This window comes from Marmota monax, unplaced genomic scaffold (genome assembly GCF_021218885.2).
Source record: "Marmota monax isolate L192 unplaced genomic scaffold, Marmota_monax_Labrador192_F-V1.1 WCK01_AAM20220418_F8-fsc00023, whole genome shotgun sequence".
NCBI classification, from domain to species: domain Eukaryota; kingdom Metazoa; phylum Chordata; class Mammalia; order Rodentia; family Sciuridae; genus Marmota; species Marmota monax.
The window spans coordinates 1,770,876-1,789,449 of record NW_026692907.1 but is presented as its reverse complement, the minus strand read 5'-3'; the positions used below and the strand labels follow the sequence as shown (position 1 = coordinate 1,789,449).

The following is an 18,574-nucleotide window of genomic DNA, read 5'->3' as shown; positions in this document are numbered from 1 at the left end:
TTCACAAAGAAGTTGATTTGGTACTGATTGAACCCAGAGCTGCTTAACCACTGAGTCATATCCCTAATCCTTGTTATGTTTATTTTGAGACAGGGTCTTGCCAAGTTGCTGAGATTGGCTTTGAACTTATGATACTTCTGTCTCAGCCTCTCAAGCTGCTGGGATTACAGATATGTACCACCCCGCCTGCCACGAGTATAACTCTTAATCTCTCTATACTACACATGTGACATTTTAATGGCTGAATAGTGTATAGCCATTAAAAATTGTATTTCAAAGATATACTGTATAAATCACATAGAAAAATACGAGGTAAGGTATAAAAAATAGCCTACTAAACTTCCTCAACCAAATGAAGAACATCTACCAAAAAAAAAAAAAAAAAAAACACAGTAAAGCTGGGTATAGTGATGCACTCCTGTAATCTTAGCAACTCCAGGAGATTGAAGCTCTAGGATCACAGGTTTAAGGCCTGCCTCAGCAGTTTAGTGAGATCCCACAATAACTTAGCAAGATCCTGTCTCAAAATAAAAAAGGACTGGGAATGCAGCTCAGTGGTAAAGCATGCAGGCCCAGTACCAAAAACAAACAAAAACTAAACAAAACAAAAAATCCAGTTAACAATCATAATTATGAAAATCTTAATGTTTTCACCCCAAATCAGGAAGAGGATGAGGATGTCTATTTTTACTACTTCTATTAAACGTTTTACTGAAGGTTCTAACCAAAGAAATTAGGCATGAAAAATAAATAAAAAGCATATAAATTAAAAAGGAAAAAGGAAAGCTATCTTTATTTGCAGTTGACACCATCCAGATACAGAAAATCCCAAAGAATTTTTTTAAAAACATGTTTCAATTACATCATGGACCCTTTTATTTATATATATATATATATATATATATATATATATATATATATATATATATATATATATTTTTTTTTTTTTTTTTTTTTAACTCTTCCTTAGCAAGAAGAGTGAAGCAGGTGGCATCCCTATACCAGACCTTAAACTATATTACAGAGTAACAGTAACAAAAACAGCATGGTATTGACACCAAAAAAGACTTGTAGACCAATGATACAGAAAAGAGGACACAGAGACAAACTCACATAAATACAGTTATTTTCATACTAGACAAATGCACTAAAAACATATATTGGAGAAAAGATAGCCTCTTCAACAAATAGTGCTGGGAAAACTGGAAATCCATATGCAGGAAAATGAAATTAAGCCCCTATCTCTCATGAAACAAACTCAGCTCCAAGTGGACCAAGGACCTAGGAATTAGACCAGAGACCCTGTGCTTAATACAAGAAAAAGTAAGCCCAAATCTTCATCATGTCAGATTAGGTCCCAACTTCCTTAATAAGACTCCTATAATGCGAGAAATAAAACCAAGAATCAATAAATGGGATGGATTCAAACTGAAAAGTTTCTTCTTAGCAAAAGAAATAATCAGTGAGGTAAAGAGAGAGCCTACAGAATGGGAGCAAATTCTTACCAGACACACATCAGATACAGCACTAATCTCCAGGATATATAAAGAACTCAAAAAACTTATCACCACAAAAACAAATAACCCAATCAATAAATGGGCCAATGAACTGAACATACACTTCTCAGAAGAAGATATACAATTAATCCACAAATATATGAAAAAAATGTTCAACATCTCTGGCAATCAGAGAAATGCGAATCAAAACTACTCTAAGATTTCATCTCATTCCAGTCAGAAAGGCAGTTATTAAGAATACAAACAATATAATAGGTACTGGCAAGGATGTGGGGGCGGGGGGAAGGCACACATACTCATACATTGCCAGTGGGACTGCAAATTGGTACAACCAATTTGGAAAGCTATATGGAGATTGCTTGGAAAACTGGGAATGGAACCACCATTGGACCCAGCTATCCCACTCCTCAGATTACACCCAAAGGACTTAAAAGCAGCATAGCCACATCAATATTTATAGCAGCACAAATCACAATAGCTGAATTGTGGAACCAACATAGATGCCCTTCAGTAGATGAATAAAGAAAATGTGGTATATATATACAATGGAACATTACTCAGCATTAAAAGAGAATAAAATCATGGCATTTGCAGGTAAGTGAATGGATTTGAAGAGTATCATGCTAAATGAAGTAAGCCAATCCCAAAAAAAAAACAAAGACGAAATGTTTTCTCTGATATATGGATGCTGATCCATAATGGGGTAGGGAAAGAGCATGGGAGGAATGGAGGAACTTTGAATAGAGCAAAGGGGAGAAAGGAAAAGGGAGGGGGGAATGGGGGTAGAAAAGATGGTGGAATGAAATGGACATCATTATCCTAGGTACATCTATAAAGACACGAATGGTGTGATTGTACTTCGTGTACAACCAAAGATATGAAAAATTATGCTCCATATGTGTACTATGAATTGAAATGCATTCTGCTGTCATGTGTAACAAATTAGAAATAAAACGTGGTTCATCCACACCATGGACCCTTTTTAATAAATATTTTTCACAACTTTATTTATTTATGTATTTGTTTGTTTATTGTGCAACTTTATTTATTTATTTATTTAATGTAGTGTTGAGGATTGAACCCAGTGCCTCACACATGCTAGGCAAGTGCTCTACCACTGAGTTACAACCATAACCACCTAATAAATTTTTAAAAAGCTACCAGGAAAAAAAAAGTTCACAACATCACAGGTTACAAGATTTAAAAACAACAACAAAAGAACCCTCTATTTTTGCATTACTATATATTTACAAATTTACAATAAACAATCTTATAATGAAATTAAGGAAATAATTCCATTTACAATTGTACCAAACAATAAAATATTTAGGAATAAATTTTAATAAAAGTGAAAAATTAAGTGTTGAGAGCCACAGCCGAAGGGGCCCCAGCAAACTTCCAGCTGCCAGCAAACTTCTAGCTGCCGGCTGATGAGTGGCTCACAGCGGCCCCAGCAACATCTAGCTGATTGGCTCCTCGGCCCCAGCAACATCTAGCTGATTGGCTCCTCTGCGGTGATGCTCATTGGGCTGTTTCCCTGCCCTTTCAGACCACGGAGCTGCTCATTGGGGGACTTTTTTGGCTCCGCCCACGTGACCCAGCCAATCGGCCTCAAGAGCAGGAGGATTGTGGGAGGTGGAGAGAAGCTTGTGTGGGAGAGAGAGGCTTGTGGAAAGCCGGTGGTGGCAGTTGAGGCTCTGAGGGTTTTTCCTGAGAGGCTGTTTTGTTTGGCGTGTGTGGTTCTAAAAATAAAGTTAGTTTCTTTTGACAAGTGGCTCCTGATTGTGCCCAGCCAGACTGCGACAATTAAGAAATTAAAGGCCTAAAAAATGAAAAGCATTCCAGATTTATAGAAAGAAGACTTAATACTGATAAACTGATCTGGCATTCAATACAATTCCTATCACAACCCCCCCCCCGCCATTTTTGCAGAAATTGACAAATTGATACTAAAATGCTTTAGGCATGCAGAAATGCAAGAGATCTAGAATAGCCAAAATGATCTGGGAAAGGAAGAACAAAGTTGGAGGCCTGGCACTTGGCATTCTCAAAACTTACTACAAAACTACATTAACCCCCCCCAAAAAAAAAAAAAAAACTCAAAAAACTACATTGACCAAACAGTTTGGCACTAGCATAAGGACAGACACAAAGATCAATGGAGTAGAATTTAAAGTCCAGAAACTCCTACAGTTAGGGTCAAATGATTATCAACAAGGTACCTAGCCATTCCAGTGAACTAAATAATAGGCCTTTAAATAAATGGTCCCTGGGACAACTGGACATCCATGCAAAATAATGAAAATGGAGTCCCCATATCACACCATATACAAAAATTACCTCATAATAGATCAAACACCTAAAGAGCTAAAACTATTAAACTCTTTAAAAAAAAAGTAAGTATAAAACTTCCTGACTTTAGTATAGTAAAAGGTTTATTTTATAATACCAAATGCAAATACAACCAAAGGAAAAAATAGATACATTGAACTTTATCAAAATTAAAAATTTCTGTGCTTTAAGGAACATCATAAAGAAAGTAAAAGGAGGGCTGGGTATGTAGCTTGGTGGTAGAATGCTTGCCTAGCATGTGCAAGGCCTAGGTTCAATCCCCAGCACTTGGAGGGGGGCAGGGGAGTGAAAAAGACAACCCACAGAATGGAAGAAAATAGTAATAAATCATTATCTAATACGAGATTTCTATCCAAATTACACAAAGAACTTTTTTTTTAACATTTTAGCTGCAGATGTTCACAATACCTTTATTTTGTTTTTATTTAGTTTTCTTATGTGGTGCTGGGGATCAAACTCAGTGCCTCCCATGTACTAGGCAAGTGCCACAACTCTTATAACTCAGTAATCTAAAGACAACCTAATAGGCAAAGTTCTAAATAGACACTACTCCAAAGAATTACAAATGACCACCATATAGTGGTGCACACCTGTAATGCCAGCAACTGGGGCGGATGAGGCAGGAGAATGGCAGCCTCAGCAACTTAGCAAGGACCTAAGCAATTTAGGAGAACCAGCCTCACAAAAATAAATAAATAAATATTACAGATGATCAATGAAAGATGCTTAATATCATTAGTCATCAGGAAAATGAAAATCAAATCTCTTCACATGAAATATTACTTCATACCCACTAGAATGGCTATAATAAAAATATGGTCAGGGCTGGGGATGTGGCTCAAGCGGTAGCGCGCTCGCCTGGTTTGCGTGCGGCCCGGGTTCGATCCTCAGCACCACATACAAACAAAGATGTTGTGCCCGCCGATAACTAAGAAAAAATAAATAAATGTTAAAATTCTCTCTCTCTCTCTCTACCTCTCTCTCTCTTTAAAAAAAAAAAAAAAAAAAAAAAAAAAATATGGTCAATAATCAGTGTTGACCAGGAATATGGAGAAACTGAAACCCTCATACAAGGATGTTGAAAATATAAAATGTTGTAACTATCTGTCCAGTTCTCAGAAACAAGCATAGGTATGGGGTTGTAGCTCAGTGGTAGAGAGCTTGCCTAGCATGTGTGAGGCACTGGGTTTGATTCTCAGCATCGCATATAAATAAATTAATTAAATAAAGGTCCATCAACTACTAAAAAAAATTTAAAACATAAAATAAGGGCTGGGGCTGGGGCTCAATGGTAGAGTACTTGCCTAGCATGTGTGAGGCACTGGGTTCAATTCCCAACACCGCATGTAAATAAATGAACAAAATAAAGGTTCATCAACATCCAAAAAAATATTTTTTAAAATAAATAAATAAAATAAAAGTTAAGCACAGAGTTACCATATGACCCAGTAATTCTACTTCTAGGCATAAACCCAAGAGAAATGAAATCTTACCCACAGAACATGTACATGGACCACTGAGCAACAGTTTAGCAACATCCTCAGCCCTCCCACACCTTTTTTTTTTTTTTTTTTAAAGACTAAGCTTTGCTAAACTGTCCAAGCTGGCCTCAAACTTGCAATCTTTCTGCCTCAGCCTCCGAAGTAGCTAGTATTATAGGTGTGCAACACCATGTCCAACAAGACACCTTTTTTTTTTTGGTTCTGGGAATTGAACCCAGGGATACTTTACCACTGAGCTACATTCTCAGACTGTTTATTTTTTGAGAAAGGCTCTCACTAATTTGCTTAGGATGTCATTAAATTGTTGAAGCTGGCCTCAAGCTTTCAATCTCAGCCTCCCAATTCACTGGGATCACAGGTGTGCCCCAATGCACAAGAATCAGACATCATTTTGTATGTGAAGATAACGAATAATGTACCCAAGCTTATCTACCTGGAATGTGACAGAATTATGCCTTGATCCAAGGTCTTTAATTCCAAATAGCAATATCCATTTTCTTACCTATAAGGTTCTCTCAACTAAAGAAGGAAAAGGATAGAAGAAGTTGAGGAAAAAAAAACTATATCTAAGATTTAAAATAGTACTTACCCAGGGAAAACAATAAATGCATGTGTGCAAAAAGAAATAGGCCATGTTACAGCATATGTAGTAAAATGTTAGCATTTGGTGAATCTGGGTCGATGCTAGATGAGAATTATTTTCATTACTTTTGCAACTTTTCGTAATCTAAAACTGTTTCAAATAAAAAATAACAATTAGTACTTCCATGATCTCAATGACAAAATTGGTAAGTAAAGAAATGGTACAGCTCAGTCCTATGAAAAGATAAATTCCTGGGGTGAATAAAAAAAGCAATTAAGCTCTACTAATAAATACCTTAAGTATAAGATGAAGAGTGAGAAGGTCCCTGAGCAATAGTTGAAAAGATATCCTATGGCAACAGAAACGACGATTCCAGCATGAGAGAACAATGCAGTCCATTTTTTTATTTTATTTTATTTTATTTTTTGGTTAACATGGTGTTTTCTAGAACATGATGTAACCCTGGTTTTATTGTGAAACTATTCAAATAAAGTTTACCCAGATTAGTGCTCTCAAATATTGCTGGTCAAAGTGTAAACTGGCACAATTTTTCAGAACATAGATTTAATAATAGTGTGATGGCCTACACCTGTAATTCTAGTGACTCAGAAGGCTAAGGAAGGAAGAATACAAGTTCAAGGCCAACCTGGGCAACTTAGAAAAACCCTGCCTCAAATTTTTTTTAAAAAACGGGGGTGGGGATAGGGGGAGGCTTAAGATGTAGTTCAGTTCAGTGGTGAGAGCCCTGGGTTTAATCTTCAATACTACAAAATGAAACAAAAACTATATGCAGTAATAAAAAACTATATGCAGTAAGATTCAATTATGCATCTGTACAGGATAGGAAATGATACTGCCTAAAGCTTACTTTAATAAAATTTCCCATCCAAAGCTGGGCGTGGTGGTGCACCCCTGTAATCCTAGAGGCTCCAAGGCTGAGACGGGAGGCTGGAGAGTTCAAAGCCAGCCTATGCAATGCTGACAGGGAGGTGTTAAGCAACTAATTGAGACCCTGTTCTTTAATAAAATTCAAAATAGGGCTGGGGATATGATTCAGTGGCTGAGTGCCCCTGAGTTCAATCCCTGGTACCACCCCCCACAAAAAACTTTTTTCCCATCCAGAATCCATCTCATGGCAAACAAACTTCTTTGTCTCCCCACTCCATCAGGCAGATACTTTTTTAGTCTTCCTTTTCACCAAAAGTATGGGTCTTTTAGGATCCTGGTTTTATGTAGTGGTCTCAGTTTCAGTTAATATGAATCACAGGCTCTAGCTGTCATCTTCTACTGAAACATTCCTAAGACTGACAAGTCCTCCAATTGAATACAATGGCTTTTAATTTTTTTTGCATTCCTTTTTTCTTTGTTTTATGTGGTGCTGGGGACTGAAACCAGGGCTTCCTGTATGCTAAGCAAGTGCTCTACCACTGAGCTATACACCCAGTCCCTCTTGAGTAATTTTTTCTTTTTTCCTCCTAGTGATTCTGTATATAATGCATACTGGGGATTTAACGCAGGGGCATTTTACTACCCTCACCTTCCCCAATCATAGTCATTTTTATAAATAAAGAAGATGAAGAAACTATTCCTACCAACTTTTTGCTTCCCCACACCCAATTAATATATTCTGAAAGTAACTGCAATCCTGTCTCCCAAGTTTTCAGTGTCAAAAAGATCTCTTTGTGAAGTCCTCTGCTTCAGACCAGAGATGAACATAAAACTCTGCATAGGAAAAATGCAATGTCTCCATTCATATTTCCATTTTCACCTAGTTACTATAGGAAAATTTCATTTCATTTTCTAGTATGATAGTATTCATCACAATTAGTGTGAAAGTAGCAGTAGTAGTAGAGCAGCAGCATACAATTTGTCAAAGAAATACTTAAATGCTAAAGACATAGATAAAAGTGCTTTATAAAAGCGAGTTGAGGGGGGCTGGGGTTGTGGCTCAGTAGTAGAACCATGCCTTGCACGTGTGAGGTACTGGGTTCGATCCTCAGCACCACATAAAAATAAATAAAGGTATTGTGTCCATCTACAACTAAAAAATATATATATGTTAAAAAAAAATAGCGATTGACAGCATGGAAAAAGAACCATAAAATTGTATACCCTTTTGACCAATTCTCTTTCAATAAATATGAATTATCTTTACAATAAAACAATGCTAAAAATATTTTAAATGCCTCATTTCAGTTTAGATTTCTACAACTCATGGAGTCCATGGTATTTGAAATAACATTGGCTAGGGGTCAGAAAAATCAGAGGGTTTTTTTTGGTACCAGAGATTGAACCTAGGGGCATTTAACCACCAAGCCACATCCCCAGCCCTTTTTTATATTTCATTAGAGACAGGGTCTTGCTGAGTTGCTTAGGGCCTCAATAAATTGCTGAGGCTGGGTTTGAACTCGAGATCTCCTAGCTCAGCCTCCAGAAGCACTGGGATTACAGGCATGCACCACATTCCTTTTTGCATTCAGTAGAAAAATCAGTGTTTGAATCAAGTTCTGACACTGAATAGCTGTGACTATAGGAAGGTTACTCGATTTTTCAAAGCCTTGATTTCTTATGTGTGCAATGAAAAAAATATCATCAACCTCAGAGAACTCTGTAGATTAATTAGCACATCCCTAGATACGCTATATGGTCACTAAATGAAAGCTACTGCATGAATTCAAGCTCTTCTAAATGTCTAACATTCAAGAATTTTGCCTGTAATGTTTTTTAATTTTAATTATTAGCATTAAATTATGCAAATAATGACTATTATTTCTGCCACTCCCTAGTTAAATGTGCTTTTAAGAGGCAACTTCAAAACCTATGAAAAGAACAATGTTTTAACCAGCATGTCTCAATTCATAGATGTTTTTATAGGCTTATCACTGGGTTCAATATTGATATTTACTTCAATCTATTTCTGAATATTTGATAAAATAATCATCTAAAATTTCCTTCTTTAAAAAACAGTTTGAGCCAGGCACAGTGGCAACATGCCTATAATCTCAGCAACTCAGGTGGCTAAAGCAGGAAGACCACAGGTTCAAGGGCAGCCTAGGCAACTCAGTGAGACCCTGTCTTTAAATAAAATACAAAAGGGCTTGGAATGTGACTCAGTGGTTGAGTGTCCCTGAGTTCAATCCCCAGTACCAATAAAAAAAGAAGAAAAAAGAGGAGGCTAGGGTGTGTGTAGCTCACTGATAGAGCTTTTACTAGCATGCACAAGGTCCTGGATTTGATCTCTATCACTATAAAAATAACTAAGTACATGAAAATGAAAGAATAAATAAATATATTTATCGGATTTATTTATATTTATTTATTTATATTTATTATCCCTGATCAGGATTCTTAAGTAAAACACCAAGATATCAGTATTTTTTCTGTTATAAGTAAGAAGAATGCCAATAATTATGTTCAATTTGAATTTTTATTCATGGTAAGTAAAATATTCATACTTTAAAAGCTTTAAAAGCTTTATTGGGGAGACAAATTTTCCTTGTTTTTTTTTTTTTTTTTTTGGTCATTTACAAACAAAACAGAACAATTATAAAAATGCAAGAATTATAAACTTATGTTTTTGTTTGTTTGTTTTTGAGGTTTATTTTGTGGGGATGGGCAGGCTAGGAATTGAATCCAGGGCTGCACATTGTAAACACATACTCAACCATGGAGGTATACCTTTAACTCTCAAATTTAAATTTTTAAAAAGTCAGTTCTAATAGGCTAGAAATATAACTCAGTAGAGAATGCTTGCCTAGCATGTGTGAAGCCCTCAGTTCAATCCTCAGTACCACAAAATAAATAAATAATCAGTTATTGTCTACTGTAGTAACATATTTAAAATATATATTCATTTAAAAATCTAATAATGCTGTATTTTATGATAATGTGTCATTTGTTAAACAAGAAAAAGCTGAAATTTGTTTTAATATATAATAAATAAACTATGTGTACAATTTAAAAATAAAGTAGGGCTGGGGTTGTAACTCAGTGGTAGAGCATGTACTCTGCATACCCAAGGACCTGGGTTAAATCCCCACACCATAACAAATTTTTAAAAAATACTTACTTATATATGTAAAAATTCCTTTCTCATATCATATAAAAACTATACAAAATATGCTCTTGGAAATGAATAATTATGATTTCTAGAATAAACAAATTTAATAAAAAGGAATAAAAAGTAACAATATTTGACAGACACTAACAGTTCAAAATCAAGAATCCAAAAAAGGTTTGATAAACAGTAACAGAGTAGAATTTGATTTTAAAAAACTATAACTTTTTCTAGAAAAATTCAACCCAAGCTACTCTGAAAATGGCTAAAGTAACTAAGAAAAGGAGTAGTTGAGTCTTGTTTGTAAGTTTTAGTGAAAAAGGAAGTGATTCTGTCTGCATATATAATTGCTTCCATGTATAAGAATTATCTATGGAAAACAACTACCTGTGTAGAATCATTATTTAACTCAGAAATTGAGTCTGCAAATAAATTAAACCATACACCTGAAAGTAGGGTCAAGGGAGATACAGAATACTACCAGTGTTAATATTTAATCTCTATATATAATTGTATAAATGCTTTTTAAGAAGAAAATTTAATCAGATTTTTATTGTAGGATATTTCCCCTTTGGTGCTTTTGAATGACTGACTCACGCTACAGTGACATGTCTCAGATCTATCATTCAAAAGCATGAGCTTGGAAGGGATTTCTATTTATTTATGAATTCTCCATGTGCATATTCTTTTGGCAGTTTAAAGAATACATTTACTGATATTAATACTAACCTCCATCTTTTTAGTTTAAAATGTCACTACCATAAGAAAAAAAAGTAATTGAAAGCCCTGATACAAACCCCCAGGAGAGGTCATTGTTGAATGGGAATTCTTTTCTTGTTGGTTTCTCTGTGTATGCCTTGTCTTATAACAAGGAATATATATTCTTCATGGACAAATTCCCTGTCTCTAAATAACTTCCGTACTCTGAAGCCTTAGGCAAATACTGCATACTGAGAAGGTGCCAAAGATGTGCTCCTGGAATTCAATCATTATAAGAGAGTACTGTTAAAACAGATTACTACCCCTTGCTTGACCTTCAGCTTTCTATATGCATAGATTGGGGGGGGGGGGGAGTGTCAGTGTATTTTTCACAAGGTGATTAATCTTTAATATAATCTATACTCAATCATTACAGGATAATAAAGATGATATCAGTAACCCCTAAAAAAAAAAGTAATAATACTGATAAATAAAGTTAGGAATTGCTGATTTCCTAATACATAACTTTTGGGAAACCTACTGTTTGGAAAGGACTTTCATGTAGTAAACTTATTATAATATTTTCATGAAAACCTGAAGATTTATGAAAACTAAAGATCACTGAGCAAAATTGCAACATTATTAATGATTCTGCACTTTTTCTACAATTCCACTGTGATGTCTCTATAGAAAATTCACTTAGCCAAAAAGTAATGTGCCAAATCTTTGGACTTTATTTTTCTTTTCTTTTTTTAATATTTATTTTTTAGTTATAGGTGGACACAATATCTTTATTTTATATTTATGTGTTGCTGGGGATCGAACCCAGTGCCTCATGCGTGCTAGGCAAGCACTCTACCACTGAGCCACAACCCCAGCCCTGGACTTCATTTTTTTATATTCTTTCCTATTTTAATATTTTTATATTAAATGTGATTATTTATTAAAATTTTTATTAAATACTCAACATTTAATACTATTTTAATAATATATTAATTATTAGTTGTTTAATTTAAATCACCACTATTATAACAAGTTGAGGATAAAAACTCACATTTATTTTTCATCTAAAGTAGTACAATAACTATCCCATTCCAAACCATGTTTATGAATAATCATTCTTAAAATTCTTTTTTTCCCTTTTTTGATACCAGGGACTGAACCCAGTGGCACTTAACTACTGAGCCACATCCCCAGCGCCCCCCTTTTTTAAAAATTATTTTTATTTACTATTTATTTTGAGACAGGGTCCCGTTAGGATGCTTAGAGCCTCACCAAGTTGCTGGGATTACAGGCATGTGCCACCATGCTCAGCTCAAATATCTTCTTGTTTATAATAGTCCTTTACACAGCCACACATATACAAAAAAAAAGCTTTTAAGGTACTTAGGATCTTTACAATATGGCCCAAACTCTGTAGCTTATGAGTCAAGGTTCCTCCACAATCTGACCTGCTCACCTAATCTCTACTGTACCCTCAATGCTGGAGTTACATATTTCCTAGAATCCATCATGCCTGGAATATATGGTATTTCACAAAGTTTATTTGTTTTAATAGACTATTAAAATAGTTATTAAAAGACTATTAAAATAATTATTTTTAATAACTATATTAACTATTAATTATTAAAATAGACTATTAAAACAAAATAAATTTACTCTATTTCTGTTTCAGTTTCCATGCTCAAGCTTGTCCCTTTCCCAGTAATAGCTTTCTTTCCCAAACTTTTACCTAGCTAAAATAGTGTCTTGTTTATAATAGTCCTTTACACACACACACATATATACAAAAAAAAGCTTTTCATTTACTATTAAAACCAGCAGTTCATAGGCTAGGAATATAGCTCAGTTGGTGGAGTGCTTGCCTCCTATGCATAAGGTTCAATCTCTAGTAACACACACACACACACACACACACACACACAGAGGCAGTTCAAATGTCCCCTTCTAGCCTGTAATCCCAGCCAGGCTGAGGCAGGAGGATCCCAAATTCAAGGCTATCCTCAGCAAGTTTGAGGCCAGCCTGAGCAACTTAATGAGACCCTGTCTCAAAATTTAAAGAAGTAGGGGGGAAAAAAAACAGAGAAAACAAAAAATAACAATAACAAATAATTAGTGAGCTCTTATATGAGCACCAGGCACTATATAGGTATTGAAGATGCAATGATGGGCCAAACAAACATGGTATTTACCTTCACTGATCAAGTACCTAACTTAATAGGTTACCATGAGAATTAACAAATAAAACATATAAAGTACAAAAAACAGTACACGGTACAATCATGTTGAATAAATATTGCTATTGTTGCTGCCTAACCATTCTATCTAAAATAGTTGCCACACACACACACACACACACACACCCGACTTTATATCTTATCCTAGTTTATTTTTTCTGTATATTAATAGATTTGTTTATGTCTATCCCCTCCCCCACCCACAAGTCTTTTTTTAACCACTGTAACCACAGTGCTGTAACATCCCCTGGCCCTTAGCAGCTGGTCAAAAAAATTATCTTTGTATCAAAGATTTTTATACTCTCTGGATTTGGAGAAAGACTCTAGTCAAATAATCATAGCAAGAAATATAAAATTACAATTGATATATATTCTATGAAGAAGAGTTACATAATAGAGAGAGTGTGACCTGGGTTTGTTTTTTTTTTTTTTTTTTTTTTTTTTGAGGGGTAGGCAGGCCAGATAGTTTCCCTGAACAACTTGATTTGAGAATTCCAAGACATGTCAGTTACACAGTCTAGAAAAAATACTACCACAGGTCATCTGCACATGTTCTTCTTTCTTATCTGAACTACTCTTTCCATAACACAACTTTTATAATTTAATATCTCAGTTCTCTACTTTAAAGATTGAGCCTACCTGGGGGCTGGGGTTATGGCTCAGCAGTAGAGCGCTCCCCTAGCACGTGCGAGGCCCTGGGTTCGATCCTCAGCACCACATAAAAAATAAAATAAAATAAATTTATTGTGTCCATCTACAACTAAAAATAAATATTAAAAAAAAAAAGATTGAGCCTGCCTGAAGCTACCCTTGACTATCCTATTCCATGATGTCAAAATTTCTTTCTTATCATTTTAAAAAAGTACTCTTCACATTTAAAAATTAATCTACTAAGACTACAGTTCAGTGGGACAGTGCTTATCTAGCATATACAAGGCCCTGAGATCAATCCCCAATATGGCAAAAATAAAAATAAAATTTCAAAAATAATAAAAATGGATATTCTTAGCAAGAGCTAGTATCCTAAACCAGTGGTTCTTAAAAACATGGTTCAAAGACCATACTTTACACTGATTCTTGTCAGAAATTCAAACTCTCAGGTTCTACTCCAACCAAACCCAGTGAATCAAATTCTGGAGGTAGGCGGGAGGAAGCAAGCCTTGCTGGGGCTTTACCTTCTGATTTAAGGTAGTTTAAGAACCCCAGTCTTAGACATTTCTCACTGAGTTGCTTGCCTCTCATGTGTGAGGCAGCACCACATAAAAATAAACAAATAAAATAGAGGCATGCTGTCCGTCTACAATTACAAAATTAAAAATATATATATTTTAATAGTTGAATATTTCAACTATTCAAAACACAATGTAATAAACATTTGAAAAATATAAAATGCAAAGCTTTTTTTTTTTTTTTTCCCGATACTGGGGATTGAACTCATGGGCACTCAACCACTGAGCCACATCCCCAGCTCCATTCTGTATATTATTTAGAGACAGGGTCTCACTGAGTTGCTTAGTGCCTTGCTAAATTGCTGAGGCTGACTTTGAACTTGATCCTCCTGTCTCAGCCTCTCCAGCTGCTGGGATTACAGGAGTCCGACACTGTGCCCGGCCAAAATGCAAAGCCTGTAATAATCATTTACTCAACTCTTATTAAGAGTGCCTAATAAATATATTGTACAAGAAAAACAAAAAAGTAGCCTCCACAAATAATTCTGAAATCACAATAAACTAATATTTTGCCTTCCCTTAACCGCTCCAGTACACTCTTACTGTGTGAACATTTTTAATAAGGAAGGAAAAATCGAATTAGTTGGATGAAAAATCTGAAACACAATAATGCCTAATATACCTGCTATGGTCTGAATATCTGCCTTCCCTAAATTCATATATTGAAATCCTAACCCCCCAAAGTGATAGCTTTGGAAGTAGGGCCTTTGGGAGATGATTAATCATCAAGGCAGAACCCTCACAAATGTGACTGGTACCCTTATAAAAGAAGCCCTAAAGAGGCTGTTTATAAAGCTCAGTTGGTAGAGTACTTACCTCAAATGCTCAAGGCCCTGGGTTCAATCACCAGCACCACAAAAAAAAAAAAAAGAAGAAGAAGAAGAAGAAGAAAAAGCCCTAGAACTGTCCTGCTCCTTTTACCACGCAAGGACACTGGTAGAAGATGCCATCTATTAAACAAGGAAGACAGGAGCTGGGGCTGTAGCTCAATGGCAGAGCGCTTGCCTCTCATGTGTGAGGCATTGGGTTCAATCCACAGCACCACATAAAAATAAACAAATAAAATAAAGGCATGCTGTCCGTCTACAATTATAAAATTAAAAAAATATATATTTTAATAATTTTTTTAGTTGCAGTTGGACACAATACCTTTATTTCACTTATTTATTTTTATGTGGTGCTGAGGATTGAACCTAAGGTCCCGCACATGCGAGATGAGTATTCTACCACTGAGCCACAATGCCAGCTCATAATTTTTTTTTTTTTTTAGGTGTAGATGGACACAACACAATGCCTTTATTTTTATATGGTGCTGAGAATCGAACCCAGGTCCCACTCGTGATAGACGAGCACTCTACCGATGAGCCACAATCCCAGCCCCTAAAAATTTTTTAAATAAATAAACAGGAAGACAGCCCTCACCAGAAACCAAATGTGCCAGAGCCTTGAACTTGGACTTCCTAGCCCCCAGAACACTGAGAAATAAATTTCTGTTGTTTACAAGCTACCCATTTTATGGTATTTTGTTAAAGCAACATGAAAAGACTAAGACAATATCTTTCTAGCCTCATTTCCTAATACATATCTTCACTCTTACATCCTTTCATTCTATATAAGGTAATTCTGCTTCCTGAAATACATTCTATAGCTTTTCTACTTCATATTCACAGTGAAGCTTTCTTTCCCCTCCCAAATGATCTACAAATAAATAAATCCTATTCATCTTTCAGGCCCAGCTCAAATGACACTCTGGGGTCCTAAATAGCCAAAGAAGAGTTCATAATTCCTCCCTCTGTACTTATACATTCATTCTCAGTGGGAAGGCCCACACTTTCAAAAATCTAGCAATCTGTCTTGGGTAGGATGGCTCAAAATTAAAATTTAAAAAAAAAAATTCTCGAAACTCACTTTTTTTTTTTTTTTTAGAGAGAGAGAGAGAGAGAGAGAATTTTAATATTTATTTTTTAGTTTTCAGCGGACACAACATCTTTGTTTATATGTGGTGCTGAGGATCGAACCCGGGGCCGCATGCATGCCAGGCAAGCGTGCTACCGCTTGAGCCACATCCCCAACCCTCTCAAAACTCACTCTTGCTGTGGAGTCCACTAGTTGCCTCAATTTTCAGTTTAAGATATCCATGTCAAGTTGAAAAATGAGACCACAAAGTGAATCAATCAAGCATCTACTTGACCTGGCACAGGGAATAACAGGAAGGCACAGTTGCTGCTAGAATTCACATTCCACAAGGACAAACAAGCTAGCACACAATGACAGTGTGATGGAGACAGACACAGGAGAATGAAAACCTATAAATGCAGTCAATGAGTTTGGAAATGTTTATAGGTTAAATGACTTGATAGTAAACCATTTCCTAAAATTCAGATAAAGAGAAAATAGAAACTGACTAACCAAGGAGAACATGATTACCAGGACTGAGTTTTGACTAGAATGTCTTATTCTTCACAGAGATCAAAATTTAGCTTGAAAGTGATGTAGTAATGTTTTCAATAAATGTACAGAAAACCACAGGTAATCAATTCAATGAAAAGCCAACTGAAGTCTCAACCTGTTTTGAAACATAAAGAAAATTTGTAAATAAAAGGCTCTCCCAAGAAAGGGCAAAACAAATGAACCCTTTAGAAGGAATCAGGCTGCCACAAGCTGATTGCCACACTTATTTTCAGTCTTCAAATGCCTTTGGTAGCTGCTTCCAAACAAGAACAATTTTTTTTTCTTTTTTTAATTCTAAATGGACACAATATCTCTATTTTTGTATGGTGCTGAGGATCAAACCAGTACCTTATGCTTAGGCACTGAGCTACAACCCCAGCCCAAAATTCATTTACTCTAAGTAATAACAGTAAAGTCTGTAAACAAATATTTTTAAATTTCACAAACTGTACCTCCACTTAAGACACTGAAAAGCAAATTTCAAAACATTTTTAGCTATTTCTGTCAAAAGGCCATATCTCTCATAAGATCACAATATGCATGCTGACCCTCACTCCACCACTCCATAGCACACCATCACTCAGGTTTTCCAACGACACAAAATAAAAAAGCTCCCAAGCTCTCTTTCATACCTCTAATCTCCTCTTTCTGCCCTCCAGAGAGGGAGGGAGGAGATGAAGAGATGAAGCCAGAGAGAGAGAGAGAGAGAGAGAGAGAGAGAGAGAGAGAAAGCAAGCCAGCCAACGAATCCCTATCTGCCCGCCCGACAGTTCCTGGGAAGCAATCGCCTTCAATTTGTTCCTGCTTAGACCCCTGAAGCCTGTAGAAGGAAATGGGGACAACTGTGCGAGCCGGCGAGGATATGTGAAAGAAATGTGGATGATAGAGGACGAAGGGGAGGAGGGGGTAGTGGAGATAAAATGGTGAAGGGGGTGAGAAGGGAGAGCAAAGTGCAGGAGAGAAAAATGGGGAGGAAGAAGGGGGAAGGGGTAAAGACCACAGTAGAGACAAAAAGGCAAAATGGTAGAGGAGAAAGAAAGGAAGGTTAAAGGAGAGGAGAGAGACGCAAAGAGAACGCGAGAGAGGCTGTCACTGGGGGGGTGACAAAGGGTATCAGCGGGAATAAGAGAGATTAAGGGGGTGTCACCCGAAGGGGCTCGCCCCAGCAGGTGGACTGGGAGCACCAGGAAGGAGGAGCTGGACGCCGAGGGTGAGGCCACAAAGGGTTAGGTGAGGGAAGGGCGTCCGAGGGACACCAAGGCTAGGGAGGGGCAGGCCCGCGGGGGCTAGGCTGGCGGGCGGCTCCGGCTAGGGCAGGCCTAGCTTTCTCACCATGGCTGTGCGGGCCTGGTCCTCGGGCATGCAGCTTCGGTCCTGGGTGCGGCGGCGGACCGGGCCCTAGCCGGCCCCCAGGCTGAGCCGGCGCGGAGGCTCCAGGAGGCTCCAGCGAGCTGCAGCTCCGGGCTCGGCCCAGGCCTCGGCCTCCTTCCCTCAGAAGATAGGAGTGCACCAAGCCGCAGCCGCAGCCGCAGCCCGAAGCCGAGCGCAGACTCCACCCCCGCGAGGCCCCGCCCCCGCCGGCCCGACTGGCCGGAGCCGGCCCCGCCTCCGTCGTCCCGGCGCAGACTCGGCTGCGGGGACCCGCCCCAAACTGAACCTCAGGGCTCTGGGCGTGCAGGCCCTTAAAGGGGCAACGCCCCCTCAAATCTACCTAGTCCCTTCGAAAACAGTAAGAGATTTGAGCCATACGTCTTGGCAGGAGACTGGAGCGTTTGTTTCAGTCACCTATGTGCCCCTGTGTCATTCACCATCGTTTTTGTTTTTGTTTTGGTACCGGGAAATTGAACTCAGGAGCACTTGACCACTGAGGCACCATTTTATATTTTATTTAGAGACAGGGTCTCACTCAAGATCTTAATCTTTGATTCACTGTCATTGAATTACCGT

General features: G+C 37.2%; 1 protein-coding gene and 1 non-coding gene across 3 annotated transcripts in view; both read right to left on the bottom strand.

Annotated features, from left to right (window-relative positions):
* The window catches only part of Zyg11b (zyg-11 family member B, cell cycle regulator), a 71,258-nt gene extending 53,102 nt beyond the window's left edge, over window positions 1-18,156 (bottom strand). Inside the window, exon 1 of one of the 2 annotated variants that reach the window (XM_058581464.1) lies at window positions 17,960-18,156. In XM_058581464.1, coding sequence (XP_058437447.1) covers window positions 17,960-17,989 — 30 coding nt within the window. In that variant the 5' untranslated portion in view covers window positions 17,990-18,156. The remainder of the gene's footprint in view (window positions 1-17,959) is intronic. The other variant, XM_046450876.2, reaches the window with a different exon arrangement.
* Window positions 11,515-11,587, bottom strand: Trnaa-agc (transfer RNA alanine (anticodon AGC)). Its single transcript has one exon. It is a non-coding gene; the product is annotated as a tRNA-Ala (tRNA).
* Window positions 18,157-18,574: the final 418 nt, after the last annotated feature.